At 38.6% G+C, this 15,992-nt stretch overlaps 1 protein-coding gene across 6 annotated transcripts in view; it reads right to left on the bottom strand.

Moving 5' to 3' along the window:
- Nucleotides 1–15,992, bottom strand: part of Bicd1 (BICD cargo adaptor 1) — a 195,824-nt gene that overhangs the window by 87,369 nt on the left and 92,463 nt on the right. For all 6 annotated transcript variants that reach the window (XR_013050257.1, XM_006995906.4, XM_042274397.2 and 3 more), the window contains exon 2: nucleotides 7,629–7,841. Coding sequence is in view for 5 of the 6 variants with exons in the window: in XM_006995906.4 (XP_006995968.1) it covers nucleotides 7,629–7,841 (213 nt within the window). In the remaining variant the exon portion in view is untranslated. The remainder of the gene's footprint in view (nucleotides 1–7,628; nucleotides 7,842–15,992) is intronic.

Genomic DNA, 15,992 nt, shown 5'->3' with positions numbered 1-15,992 from the left:
TTACCATTAATGAATGTTTTTACCCCTATCTAAAGGCCCACTTTTGTCCCAGTTCCATCCCTTTCTTCTTCATCCAAGGAAATCAATTGTCCATGGATTCTTCCATTTTCTTCTAATCTCATAAACTTTTCCTCTCTACTACATCATACCCATCAACATCCACAGATGGTATTGTGTTCTTCTCTGCTTCTGTAGAACAAGAACAAACTCACACATGAGCCCATTTCATCCTCCTAGATACCACCTCATTTCTTTGATGCTCTTCAGAAACTAACTCCATGAAAACAACACCTCAATTCTTTTTCAGTATCCTCTCCTGTATTTTCCCTTAAGTCAACTCTGGCCAGGGTTTTTGTTGTTATTGTTGGTGGTGGTAGTTTTTTTTTTTTTCCTTCCACTGTCCTGTGATAATCCTCTCATTAAGGTAACCAATAGCAACATGTTAAATGCAATGGTCAATTCAGTTTCTTCATCTTTTGTCCCTTTAGTATCACTTGTACTGTTGAACATTCTGTTCCTAAAAACCACCTTCTTCACTTGGCTTCAAGGAGCCATTCTCCTTTTGCTTTCTTTCTACCCCATTATGATGTTTTATTTATTTTACTGATTCCCCTTCTCTTATCCAATCTCTCAACACTAAAGTGACCCAAAGCTCAGTGCTTGGACTTCTGTTTTCTGTCTACACCTTTGTCCTAAATGGGATCAATAATACCATGACTTTAAAAACCATCTATTATCCAGTAACTCCAAATTTATTTCTCTAACTATAGGCTCCTTTCCATAATTCTAGACTCTTATCCCACTACCCACTCAATGCTTATATTTGGAGATCTAGTGCCAATTTAAATTTAATGTGTTCAAAATTAATTTCTTCTTAAATACAACTTCACCACAATTGATGCTTATCCTATTTTCAAAGCTGGCCAAACTAAAAACATTGAATTACAGCTATTTTATTTTTCCCTATTTCTCAGTGGTGATGTAGATTAGTGGTAGAATACTTGTCTAGCACATGCAGGGCCTTAGGTTCAATTCCATTATCATACACACAGAAAGAGAGAGGTGGGAGGAGGAAGGGAAGGAGGGAGGGAGGGGTCACGGTAGCTCCAACTTCAATATGTATTGAAAATACAGTCACTTTCACTACCTTCACTTGTCATCCTGATCTTAACCGCCATCTTCTCACATCAGGATAAGTTATTTATAACTTTAAACTTGAGGATTCACCCCAACTGATTTATGTCACTCCTTTGTTCAATGCATCCAAGTGACTCTCCAGCTAATGCAGACACCTGCGACTACAGCTCCATAGCATCCAACATGCTCTTAAAGACTCCACAGGTATATACATGGTACACACAATCATGCAGGCACACACATACACAAAATTTAATAAAATAAACCTTGTTTTAAAGGTTCTTAAACCTGACATCAAAAGCATTCTCTCTCTCTCTCCCTCTCTCTCTCTCCCCCTCCCCCTCCCCCTCTGCTTCTCCCTCCCTCTCTGTCCCTTTCCTCCTCTCCCTCTGAATTGAATCTAAGGCAGTGTACATGTGTTAATATGTTGTACTACTGAGCTATACCATCATACCTCATAATAAAATGTTTTTTATACATTAGACTTCATCACAATGAAAATTATTTTACTCTGTGCTATAGTTTGGATATGGTTTGTTTCTCAAGGACATGTGTTGGGAGATTGGTCCTCCATGTGACAGTTTCAGGAAGTAGGACATTTAAGAGGTGGGCATAGTAGGAGGTCCTTAGGTTAGCTGGAGGTGTGCCCTCAAAAGGGATTGTGGAACCAAAACATCTCTAGCTTCCTGTCTGATGATATGAACCCTCTCTCTTATAGAAATTCCTATTATTGCCACAGGGTCATTACCAGAACTGAGCTGATATGCCCTTGAATTTCCAGAACTGTAAACTAAATAATTTTCTTTTCTTTACAAAATAGTCTATCTAGGGTACTTCATTATAGTATTGAAAAACATAACATCACACACTGGCAAATGATTGTTTTATTTAAGTTTTTTTATATTCATGGGTGTTTTGCCTGCATGTATGTATGTGTACCACTTAAATGCCTGGTGCCACAGAGGCCAGAAGAGGGTGCTGGAACTGCAGTTACAGATGCTTGCTAGTCACCATGTGGGTGCTGGGAATCAAAGCCAGGTCTTCCAGAAGAGCAGCCAAACTAGTAAGAGCAGCCAAACTAGTAATCTCCAAGCCACATGCCACCCCCACAAGAAATGCTTTTAAGTAAATGAAAAGACAAGTCACATAGTGGGTGAAAATATTTGCAAATCATATATCTGGTAAAGACCTTATACCCAAAACACATAAAGAATCCTCAACCGCCGGGCGGTGGTGGCGCACGCCTTTAATCCCAGCACTCGGGAGGCAGAGGCAGGCGGATCTTTGTGAGTTCGAGGCCAGCCTGGGCTACCAAGTGAGTTCCAGGAAAGGCGCAAAGCTACACAGAGAAACCCTGTCTCGAAAAACCAAAAAAAAAAAAAAAAAAAAAAAGAATCCTCAACATTAACTTAAAGAAAAAAATCAAACTCAAACTAGGTAAAAGTCTTGAACAGACACTAGATAGAATACATGAAAGGCAAGTAAACACAAGAAAGCTATTCCATATTATTATCCATTAGGAAAATAAAAATAAAAAACTATTATGTCACTACCTATTAGAATACTTATAATGAAAAAGTGCTGACAATACCGAATGCTGGAAAGGATACAGGGAAGGAGAATCTCTTAGAAAACTCTAATAGTAATATAAAACAGAGTCAGTTACTCAGATGAGCTCTCATTCTCCTAAGAGAAAAAAAATAAAAGCATGTGCTGACTTATTTTCTTTTCCTACTGCTGTGACAAAATACCCTTAAAGAAGCAATATAAGGGAAGAAAAGTTTGTTTTTACTTATAGTTCAAGGGTCAATCATCAATCCATCAATACGGCAGGAGCTTGAAGAGGTTAGTCACATCACATCCACAATCAGGAAGCAGAGAATGATGAATGCTTGTGTTCCCCTCATTTTCTCATTTTTATACAGCAGACTTCCAGTCTAAAGAATGGTGCTACCCTTATGGATGAGTCTTCCCATGCCAATGAACTCAGTCAAGGTAATCTGCTATGGACATGCCCATATGCCCACCACTGCTGTGGGATATTCTGTATGGCAAGTGTGTTGCTCTAATTGGTTAGTAAATAAAATACTGATTGGCCATATTCAGGCAGGAGGAAGTATAGGCGGGACAAGGAGGAGAAGAATTCTGGGAAGCGGAAGGCTGAGTCAGAGTCATGGCCAGCCACCACCATGACAAGAAGCATGTGAAGACACCGGTAAGCCACAAGTCACGTGGCAAGGTATAGATTTATGGAAATGGATTAATTTAAGCTGTAAGAACAGTTGGCAAGAAGCTTGCCACAGCCATACAGTTTGTAATCAATGTAAGTCTCTTGTGTTTAGTGGGTCTGAGTGGCTGTGGGACTGGCGGGTGACAAAGATTTGTCCTGACTGTGGGCAAGGCAGGAAAACTCAAGCTACACACCACCCAATTGATTCTAGAGATCAAGTTGATAATTGAGATTAAATATCATCTATGCTCACAGAAAAATATAAATGTACATGAATATGTACAGTAGCTTTATTCATAGCCACCAAAATCTGGAGGGAAAAAAAAGCTCTCAGGGTAATCAATTAAACAAACTGTAATATGTCAATACAGTAGAAAAATACCCAGCTATAAAAGAAGAAACTTGATGTTGAAATATACAACAACATAGATTGCTGTGGGATGTTAATGTATGTCTTGTGGGAGCCCTTCTTGGGTTCCTTGTGACGTTACCCAGCAGGTTTGCATAGAGGATGATTAGGACCATGGGCCTGAGTGCAGGTGTCTGAGATGGTCTGCACTTGGCTGTATTGGGGGATGGTCTGTATGTCAAATTGCTCTGATTGGTCAATAAATAAAACCTGATTGGTCGTGGCTAGGCAGGAAGTATAGGCGGGACTAACAGAGAGGAGAAATAAAAGAACAGGAAGGCAGAAGAAGACGCTGCCAGCCACTGCCAGGACAAGCAGCATGTGAAGATGCTGGTAAGCCACGAGCCGCGTGGCAAGGTATAGATTTGTAGAAATGCATTACTTTAAGATATAGGAACGGTTAACAGGAGGCCTGCCACGGCCATACAGTTTGTAAGCAATATAAGTCTCTGTGTTTGCTTGGTTGAGTCTGAGCGGCTGTGGGACTGGCGGGTGACAGAGATTTGTCCTGACTGTGGGCAAGGCAGGAAAACTCAAGCTACAATAGATGAATCTCAAAGACATTAAGATAGGAAAAAGGATTCAATCTCAAAAAGTGCAAACTAAATGACTCCACTTTTGTGACCTTCTTAAAAAGAAAAAAAAACTTATAATCAAAGAGAACAGATTGTTTTTAAAGGCATTTGCCTAGCCTACTACAGGCATTAAAGATATTGAATGGATAAACAAGAGAAAAATTGAAACCAAAAGGATTAAAACTGAATTAAATGTTTAAGGAAAAAACCAATACATGGGTCTAGTGGTTTGCATTTTTAAGGATTTCCAACAAAAATAAATATAGTCTGTGGAAGTTTCTTTTAAAAAAAACACATTATAAACAAATGTGTGCTCTTGACCATTAAGTTATTTCTCCAGCTCAAGATACAACCTTCTTGCTGTGTTGTCTAGAGGGAAGGGATGCTGCTTTAATGTGACTAAGGAGATTAAGAATGTTTCTTTTTTTTTTTTTTTTTTTTTTTTTTTAAAGGTACAACTTTCACTTTTTCTTTTTTTTTTTTTTAAGATTTATTTATTTATTATGGATACAGTGTTCTGCCTACATGCATGCTTACAGGCCAGAAGAGGGTACCAGATCTCATTACAGATGGCTGTGAGCCACCATGTGGTTGCTGGGAATTGAACTCAGGACCTCTGGAAGAGCAGCCAATGCTCTTAACCTCTGAGCCATCTTCTGTGGCTATTATGTTGAACTGAATGGTGTTGTAAAATAATAATAATAATAATAAAAAAAAAAAGAAAAAAAAATTAAATAATTAAACTGAAAAAAAAAAAAAAAAAAAAGAATGTTTCTTAAGTACCTTTTATCCTACTCAGGACTTCATTATCTCTTCAAGGACCCTCCTCTTAGTACAAAGACACTAATGATTAAGTTTCAACATATGAATTTGAGGGAGACACATTCAGACCATAACAGCTATGGTATTGTGATGGTTCATCTTGAATGTCAACTTATTAGAACTCTAAATATCTTAGGAGAAAAACATGATGATGTTACAGTGAAGGCAATTCCAGAGAAGTTTAACTAAAGTAGGAAGGCCCACCCTGAATGTGGGTAACAACATCCACAAATGAATAAAAAGGAGAAAGCAAATTGAAAGCTAGTCTCTCTCTCTCTCTCTCTCTCTCTCTCTCTCTCTCTCTCTCTCTCTCTCTCTCTCTCTCTCTCTCTCTCTCCATCTCCCCCTACCTCCCTCTTCCCCTCCCTGTCTCCCCCTCTTTTCCTCTTTTCCTCCCTCTCTCTCTCCCCCTCCCCCTCCCTCTCTCTCCCTCTTCCCCTCCCTTCCTTCCTCTAGCTCTCTGTCTCTCTCCCCCTCCATCCCTCATTCCTCCCTCCCTTTCTCCCTCCCTCCCTCCCCTCCCTCTCTCCCTCCCTCCCTCCCTCCCTCTTTCATTACTGCAGATACAATGTGGCCAGGCACCTTCCCATGAGAGACCAAACCTTCAAGCTCTGAGCCAAAATAAAGCCTCCCTTCCTTACATTGATTTTGAAAGGTATTTTGTTACAGTAACAAGGAAAGTAACTAATACAGAAAATTAGTACTAAGTAGTAGGGCTGTTGCTGTGCTAAATCTGACCATGTGGTTCTTAGGCTTTTGAAAATGGTTTGTGCGAGAAAGATGGAAGAGTTTGAAGAGACAACCTAGAGAAGCTGTGACACTCATGTAGAGGTCAGAGGACAACTTTTCAGTCCATTCTGTCCTTCTACCTTTACATGGTTCCAGGGATTGAACTCAGATTATTAGGCTTGTGCAGTAAGCACATTTACACACTGAGACATCTTACCAGCCCAAAAGTTTCATTATCTAATTTTATAGTTTAAGCAATGTAGATTAGTACAAAACAAGTGTTCTATAATAATCTCTAAATAAATCTATTTAGGTTATACTCTATTAGACCTAAAAGAGGGAGAGATAGAAACATGAAATTCAAACTTATTTACCAATGCTCTACTTATATACTACAGAAATCTACCCATCTCTTTGCATTTTTACTGAAGTGATGTTGGTCAAAAGAAATTAGGAATTTGCCTTCTATTACTCATTATGTAGTATTAATTCCAATTTGGTTAAGATTATCTATGAAAAACTAAAGATATATATCTAAGTTTTTCTTCTTTTTTTATTTATTTGTGTTGTTTTATTCGGGGTTTGTTTGTTTCTTTTGGTTTGTGTTTGGGGCAAAATCTTACAACATAGCCCAGGCTGGCCTGGGAAGCTTCCCAGATGCAGCTATCACAGGTGGACACCATCACACTTGTCTAGCTAATGTTTTTTAATGTAAGAATACAGACCTATATGATGAGTAATATCTTCAACAATAGTTCATGAAAGATGCACAAAGTTATTAATGATAGCAGCATTTGTTTATTATGGATCAGGATTATAGCAATATAACTTTAAAATAAGTCTTACACATACTGTGTATATAATACTAAAACTAGTAGCAGAGTTGAGGCCAGAATACTGTTTTCCTAATACTTAATTCAACAATTTTCTTACTATGCTACCCTACAATTATCATTTATAAATGAGATTTTTAGCACACATACATACATACACACACACACACACACACACACACACACACACACGCATATACATACATAAAGTCATATCTCACACACAACACCTAAGTATATATGCCTTTGCCAGTATCAGTAATGCTATGGAAACAAGATTAATCATTTTATTGAATACATATGATAATATTAATTAAATTGTTACATTTATACAACATCTATCAAACTAAGGATTTACCAAACTGCTGTGGGATGTTCTGTATGCTGTGAATGTGTTGCGCTGATTGGTTGATAAATAAAAAGCTGATTGGCCAGTAGCCAGGCAGGAAGTATAGTCAGGATAAACAGACAAAGAGAATTCTGGGAAGAGAAAGGCTGAGTCAGGCAAACACCAGCCCGCTGTCCAGGGAGCAGCATGTAATGGCACACAGGTAAAGCCATGGAACACGTGGCAACATACAGATTAACAGAAATGGGCTGAGTTTAAATGTAAGAGCTAGTCAGTAGTAAGCTTGAGCTAATGGCCAAGCAGTTTTAATTAATATAAGCTTCTGAGTGATTATTTTATAAGTGGCTGCAGGGTCTGTGGGACTGGGCAGGACCAGAGAAAACTTCAGCTACACCAAACTAAGGACTTATCCTTATCTGTGATGGTTAATTTTGATTGTTAACTTAATTGGATTAAAAACACCTAGTGGAGTGTCTCTGTGAGGGGATTTCTAAAGACAATTAGATCCTGAAAGATGAATCTTAAAGGGAATTGGCTTGTTTACCTCCTTCAGTTCCTGTACAACAGCTGTGAGCCTCTCATTTTCTGCCTGGACATTTGTGACCACAGCCCGGCTCTGTTTCACTTCATTCTGCATCTCTAAGATCTTGTTTAGATAGTAAGCTTCCTTAGATGCAGATTCTTGTAGAAGTGTTTCCTCCCGAGTCTCTCCATCCTCAGCCACTTTACGGTGGATAGAAAAGGACTGCCCAAATGCCTGCAGAGAATTTGGAAAGAGAAAGAGTGCACAGTGAAAAACATCTCAAGATTATTGAACAGATTTGGGCAAATGTTTTATTTGGCTTTGTGTATAAGAAAAGCTACTCCAAAATACTTCTAGATGCAAAAAATAAAATAATAAATAAATATACATACACAAATGTGTAACAGTCTGTCACTTTTAGTGCTTGAAATAATTCATACCCGGTCTGGGGAATGCTAAGGATTGAATCCAGGCCCTCACTTAGGCTAAGTACATGCTAAATCCCTAAGTTACACCTCCAGACTCTTCAAGTACAATCATAAGGGTAAATAAAAAGTTTATCTTGCAAAAATGTATGAGTCAAAGAAAATATTGCTAAGTGCTTTATGCTCTATTGTTTAGACACATCCTATAGCACAGTGTTAATGAGACCATCAAATTTTGTTGTTTTTGTTCAAGAAAAACATCCACAAGCATTTTCCAAGAGAGAAAATAATAATTGCATCTATTACTTAGTACATTGACAATAATGCCAGACCAATTATGAATAACATCCTTAAGAGAAAAGAAAATACACCAATCAGTATTCAAATTTCCCAGTACCACAAAAAGACATTAAAATGTCATCTCTATAAACATTTGCTTATTTGTGCAAATACAATTACAGGAGTAATAAATCGAGTTAACAAAATTGAAAGCCAAAAGAAGACAGCAGACTGGTATGAAAAGAATGAGAAAATGAAATCTGTTTTGAGGATGTTTTTCATGTCATTCTGACACTTAAAACTATAGTAATATTTCATATTCACCTCAAATAAATATTATTAAAAATCAACTCATATTAAATACAAATAGTAACAAATGAATCTAGTTTTCCTACAAATGATCAATTCAGCCACAGAGAAAGGGGTGGGAAATAATAGACTAATGTGAATAATTTCGAAAACAGTACTTTTACTAAATACCCTTCCTTACAGTAGAATTCTAACATAAAAGGTATGGTTGAAATATATTATGAAAACACCAAGAAATAACTATTATAGGAAAAAAATCATCCATGTAATGTAAGCTTCATGGACAAAAGTATAAGGTATTTGTACAATCTTTTGCTGTGGTTGGGTTTTTTTTTTTTAAACAGACCAAATGGGCCTTGAACTCACAGCAATTTACTTGGGTCTGCCTCCCATGTGCCAGCTATTTTCATAATCTTAAAGAATCTTCTCTTCAAGTATTCATGTCCTGGGATATAAATAGTGAAGAAACATGGGAGACACCACCATATATAAGTAAACAGAACAGCTAACAAAAAATCAGCACAATGAGACACAAATGCCATGTGTCGTAGCCTTACTTCAGCAGCATTCTTGCCAATACTACAGAGGCCAGCTCTTGTGAGTCTGGAAGAGCATTTTTAAAATTTATCCAGAATCCAAAGTATGAAGTTTATGAAAAAATAAAGATTTCTAAGAGTAGGTAAGACCAAAAAGGCATGTCAGTTGAGTACTGTGTGGAATCCTGGGTTGGCTCCTAAAACTAGAGGAAATGGCACTGTAGGAGATCACCTTTAGAGGTACATGAAACTCAGTGCAGTACTTTAGCAAGTTTCTCTGTATTTAAAAAAAAAATCCTAGTAAACAAGTGAATATAGTCTCTTCACTAAAAGGAACTGACAGATCTATTTGATAAAGTCCTAGCATACAGTTACTAAAGAAGATGTGGGCATAAACACCAAAGAGATACTATATTCAATAAGAGGACTGGTTTTATGATCTGACATGATTTTCTTACATTTTAAATTTTAAAAAGTTACAGTATAGTGTTTCTGGATCATGCAAAGATGAGGCTACAATCAGTCTGTGAAACTCAGTTCCATAATCATTATACTATAAATCTAAAGCCTGGCAGTATATGTCAGTCACTCAAATGGACATCTGAAAATATTTCAAAACAAAGCATGATTTAGTGACTTTAAAGATTTATTTTATTTTTTCTTATGTGCATGTATATTTGTGTGTGTGTGTGTGTGTGTGCCACATGTGTGGGTGGACAGAGACACCAGGAGAGGGTGTAAGAACTACTAGAACTGGAGTTGTGAGCTGCTCAGCTTTGGTACTGGAAACTGAATTTGGGTCTTCAGGAAGAACAACCCTGAAATCTGTGTCATAATAAAGCAAAACATGGTTCTAAGCAACCACTCAAAAAGAAATATTCCAGTAAAGATGTTCACCTGCACAAGTGGAACACTCTTGGGGCTTGTTATGTGGAATCACAGTACTGTAAGAAATTCTTTAGTTAGATTTCCACATGTGGTAAGTAAAAAGCAGCTATATTCACAAACAAATCAAAAAATTTTATGAACACCTAATTTGTATATATTCTAGCTCAGAATCTTTAACTGAGCACATGAATTTCTAAAATTGGTCATTATTTTTAGTGAAGAACTTGGCCTTTCACTGTACTTCATTTGAAAATAATGAAAGTATAAAAGATGATCTAAAGGACATTAAAGATGGGTTTGTTTTGTTTTATTTCCAACTGAAATAGAAAAATACTGTGGATATTGCTCTGTATAAATAAACACTGATTGGCCAGTAGCCAGACAGGAAGTTAAAGCGGGACTAACAGAGAGGAGAATTGAGGGAACAGGAAGGCAGACAGAGAGACTGCTGGAGCCGCCACCAGGACAAGGAAGATGTAAGGTACCAATAAGCCACAAGCCACATGGCAAAGTATAGATTAATAGAAATGGGCTAAATATAAGAGTAAGAGCTAGACAATGATAGGCCTGAGCTAATGGCCAAGCAGTTTAAATAATATAAGCATCTGTATGTTTATTTTATAAGTGGACTAAGGGACTGCCAGGGCTTGGTGGGACCTGAAGAGAAAACTCCAGCTACAGAAAAAATAATACCAATTCTTCATGATCCACATTTGTGAATAAGGATTATAAGTTATAAGAAGATACCTGTTTTTAAGAAGGAAGGGAGGAAGCTAGGCATGGTGGCACAAGCCTTTAATCCCAGCATTCCAGAGGCAGAGACAGGAGGATTTCTATGAGTTTAAGGCAAGCCTGGTCTACATAGTAAGTTCTAGGACAGCCAGAGCTACATAGTGAGGTCCTTTCTCGAAACAAGAGAGAGGGAGGGAGGGAGGGAGGGAGGGAGGGGGAGAGGGAGAGGGAGAGGGAGAGGGAGAGGGAGAGGGAGAGGGAGAGGGAGAGGGAGAGGGAGAGGGAGAGGGAGAGGGAGAGGGAGAGGGAGAGGGAGAGGGAGAGGGAGAGGGAGAGGGAGAGAAAACAACAATCCTATTTTTTCTAATTCCTAATTGTAATGATAATGGGAGTGACAGAAAAATGACATCTACCTTCTTTTTCTTTGAGACAGTCTCACTATGTAGATCTGACTGGCCTGGAACTCACAGAGATCCACCTGCCTTGGCCACTTGAGTACTAGAACTAAAGGGGTATGCCACTAGGCCCAACTATCATATGCCTTCTTGTTAAAGTTGATTTACCAAATTTGTCTTTCACTTTTCATTCCTTCATTACAAAGTGTGTCTTGACAAGAAGAGAAACAACCATTTTCAAGGCTATTAAAAACAGCTATTAAAAAGGCTATCTGGTGAATCACAGAACTAGTTTCAATATGTAGGTTAATTATGATTCTAGTTTTATTTTACTTAGATAAAAACTCATTTTAGGTACAATAATTCCATGGGCATTCTGACATAGCTATAGAATTTTAGAACATACTAATGCTTATTTTGTGTAGTTACAATTATACAATATTACTTGTAATGTGTAGCATTGCAGTGAGTCAAATTTCTCTACTTCTTAGTATAAGACCAACTAGAATAATTACTTTTTTAAGAAAAATATTTTTATTCATTTTATATACCAGTCAAAGATCCCCCTCTTCCCTCCTTCCACCCCTCTAGCCTCCCCCTCCCAACTCACGCCCCCCCCCCCAATTCCCTCCTACAAGAAGGTAAGGCCTCCCATGAGGAGGCACCTTTAGTAGAGGCAGGTCAAAGCCCCTCCCCCTGCCTCAAGGCTGTGTGAAGTGTCCCATCATAGAAGTGGGCTCCAAAAGGCCTGCTCATGCATCAGGGATGGATTCTGATCCTACTGCCAGGGGGCCCCCCAAGCAGATCAAGCTACACAATTGTCTCGCTGTGCAGAGGGCCTAGTCCAGTCCCAAGCAGGCTATACAGCTGGTGATCTAAATGTCATGCATTCCCACTAGCTTGGATTGGTTGTCTCTGTAGGTTTCCCCATCATGACCTTGATGCACTTGCTCATAGAATCTCTCTTCCCTCTCTTTGACTGGACTCCTGGAACTTGGCCTGGTGCTTGGCTATGGATCTCTGCACCTGCTTCCATCAGTTACTGGAGAAAGGCTCTATGATGACAGTTAGGGTATTCATTGATCTGGTTACTGGGAAAAGCCAGTTCAGGCACCCTTTCCAGTATTGCCAGTAGTCTAAGCTGGAGTCATCCTTGTGGATTCCTGTGAACTTCCCTAGCTCCCGGTTTCTCCCTATCCCCATGATGTCTCCTATCATGGTTTCTCTTTCTTTGCTCTCCCACCCTATCCCTGTTCCAGCTCAAGCATCCTAATCCCTTGTGTTCTCATGCCCCATCCTCTACCCTCGATTGCCCACCCCTCATCCCCAGTTTACTCATGGAGATCTCATCTATTTTCCCTTCCCAGGGTGATCCATTCATCCTTTTTTGAGTCCTCCTTGTTAGCTAGCCTCTCTGGAGCTGTGGGTTGTTGTCTGGTTATCCTTTGCTTCACATCTAGTATCCACTTATAAGTGAGTACATACCATGTTTGTCCTTCTTAGTCTGGGTTACCTCACTCAGGATGATATTTATAATAAGTACTTTTATAAGTAATTTTTTTCTCCTTTTCCTTATATGACCTTTGTTGTTATTATTCTTATTGTTTTGCTTGTAAGTTTGTTGAAACATGATCATATGTAGCCCAGGCTGACCTCTGAACTTGTAAGACAAGGATGACCTTGAACTCTGATTCTCCTGCCTCTAATTCCTTTACACTAGAATTGTAATCATGTGCCATTACACCATAATTTTTTTTTTGTTGTTGTTTTGGTTATTTTTGAAGCAGGGTCTCGCTGTGTAGCCTTGGCTGGCCTAGAACTCACTTTGTAGATTAGGCTGACCTCAGACTCACAGAGATCTTCCAGATCTGCCTCCCAAATGCTTTATATGACTTCTTAATCAGAGGGAAAATGTTATTTTGTATCTTCAAGTTCAAGACAATACATTAACTATCAAACAGAATTTTTATACCCATTATTCTTTATAAAATGAGAGATAATTTTTGATGAGAATATTTTTAATATCACCTTAAATTCAGTAAGTATCCTAGGATATTACCACCAAAGGTAATAGACAAAAAAATTATAATTTGAAATTTCAAAATAATACTTAAGTTTGCTAAGTCATTCATTTGCTCATTTGTTAATTCACTCAAAAAACATTAACAGGGTGCTGTTCTACATCAAACACTGCTTTTAGCATGAGCAATGAGTTGTAGAAAAATACAATATCATCCACATCATATACTCTAGTGAAACATAAGCAGCTAAATCATTAATAACTGTGCCATAATGTTGTAACAGTTCTAAGAAGAAAATAGTGGGCAAGGTAAGAGCACAGATCACCAGTACCCCCACAGAACTTTCTTCAATAACGATCTTTGTTGTCCAACATGGTTACTATTGTCTTTGTGTTGTTTTGGGGCTCCAGAAATGTAGCTAGTTTGGACAATGTATTGAGTTTATTTTGTGTAATTAAATTAATTTTAATGGTTACATATAGCTAGTAGCTACTGTTTTAGACCATACAGGGACAAAGAAGAACACAGGTGTGGACAGAGGGAGATTTGTTTAGAGATTAGTCAGCATAGAGACCGGAACAAAGCAAGGAAGTGAACTGAAACTAGCCCTCCCCAGAGGAACAAGCCTAAATTGAAGTCCAAACAAGGATGACAACAGTGATAAGTCATTAAGGTCATCGGTGACTGTTCTTTAAGACCTCCCCATCAGTACTTCTATATCTGAGTGCTCTACCAAGTATAGAGAGAGGAGTCAACCTGTGGGACAGAAAGACTAGTAAGCAACGCTGTCCCTGAAGCCCATCCTCCCCAACGACTTAGATTACCTTCTTTGAACATAAAAAGAAACTTACTTTACCAGGTATATTTCTGTTGCCTCAGCAGCCAGAGAGTTAGCACTAAATCACCTTATATTTTTAGAATAACTATCACCTATTTTTCTCTGTAGCATTTTAAAGTTTTATTGCTTTATTCCAGTTTATTGATTTCTTTTTCCCTTTTACTGAAAATAGATTCTTTTTTCATATGATATATTCTGATTACAGTTCCCCTCCCTCTACTCATCCCAGTTCTTCCCCACTTCTCCTCCCCTCTCATACAGATCTATTCCCTTTCTGTCTCTCATTAGAAAAGAAGTTTTGAAGAGATAACAACAAAACATAACAAAATGAAATATAATAAGATGAAGCAAAAACCATCATATAGAAGTTGGGCAAGGCAAACCAACAAAGGAAAAGAGCCTAAGAGAAGGCACACAAGTCAGAAACGCACGTGTTCACACAATCAGAAATCACATAAAAACACTAGTCTGGAAGCCATAATATATATACAGAGGACCTGGTGCAAACTCATGTAGGCCCTGTGCATGCTGCCTCAGTCTCTGAGTTTATATGAGCTTTGCTCATGTAGAGTTAGAGGTCTTTGTTCTGCTGGTGCCTGCTATCTCCTCTGACTTCCATACTCTTTCTGCCTCCTCTTTGGTGGGGTTCTCAGAGCCCTACTGTGGATATCATTCTATATAAATAAAACACTGATGGCCAGTGACCAGACAGGAAGTATAGGCGGGACAAGGAGAGAGGAGAATTGGGGAAACAGGAAGAAGGGAGAGAGACACTGCAGCCACCGCCAGGACAAGCAACATGTAAAGACGCCGGTAAGCCACCAGCCACATGGCAAGGTATACATTTATGGAAATGGATTAATTTAAGCTATAAGAACAGTTAGCAAGAAGCCTGCCACGGCCATAAAGTTTGTAAGCAATATAAGTCTCTGTGTTTACTTGGTTGGGTCTGAGCGGCTGTGGGACTGGCAGGTGACAGAGATTTGTCCTAACTGTGGGCAAGACAGGAAAACTCAAGCTACAAATGGCGCCCAACTGCTCGAGTTTCTGCCTTAAACCTGAGAATGTTTAATAACCAATTCTAAACAGAGCCAAAAACAGGTTCCTGCTTCTTGTCTCATACGGGCAGCTAGACACCGCAAAACACGGGTTTTAACACTGGCGGGTTCCTGGCGTTTGCTTTTGACCGGCAGTATGGCGGAAATGAGGCCTCTGCCAGCGGCATATTATGCTGTGTGGTAGATTTAGTCTTTACTAGTATTTTTTTTAAAAAAAAAAAAAAAAAAGAGGTTTCTGGGCTACACGCTGCTTTGATAAAAGCGTAGACCTACTATTCTGAGACTTGATGACTCCCAGAGCTGGAAAAAACATACCACCGCCATGTTGAAAAGCTGAAGGGGGCGGAGCCAGCAGCCACAGCACCGTTTCAGGCTTAAAAGGCTACAGTCAATAAGACTGATTCAGATAAAATAGTTTATAATACATGTAAAAATGTACGTAGGCTTAAAAGACAAAAAAAATACCATTATATAAACAAATACTATCTAAAAATAAATTGTTTAAAAAAAAAACACTGAAGGTAATAAGCCACATAAAGATGGCTATCACACACAAAATCTGGATTATTCATAACTAAACAAAAACATTTGATTGTAAAAGCTGTTCAGTTATGCCAAAATGTAAATTTTAAAGGTACCTTGACTTCAAAATTTGGATATAAGGATATGTTACTTTGGAAAAAAGGTTCTGCTTTTGTTTCCACAGAAAGCCAGAGGCTATGGATTTGTTCCAGATTAAGATACATCAGGTTTGACCAGCCAAGACCCCCTGAAAGATCTCCGATGACACCATGGCCCAGATGACCCAACATCCAGAACGGTTTCAAGGCAACTGGCTCCCACAATACAGCCTCAAGGACTACCCCATAGGCCTAAAATTTTCTTTGCATCCCCATAAGATACC

The sequence above is a fragment of the Peromyscus maniculatus genome, chromosome 3 (assembly GCF_049852395.1).
Source record: "Peromyscus maniculatus bairdii isolate BWxNUB_F1_BW_parent chromosome 3, HU_Pman_BW_mat_3.1, whole genome shotgun sequence".
NCBI lineage: Eukaryota > Metazoa > Chordata > Mammalia > Rodentia > Cricetidae > Peromyscus > Peromyscus maniculatus.
Note: the sequence above shows the minus strand (reverse complement) of the source record. Positions and strands in the feature narration are given on the sequence as shown.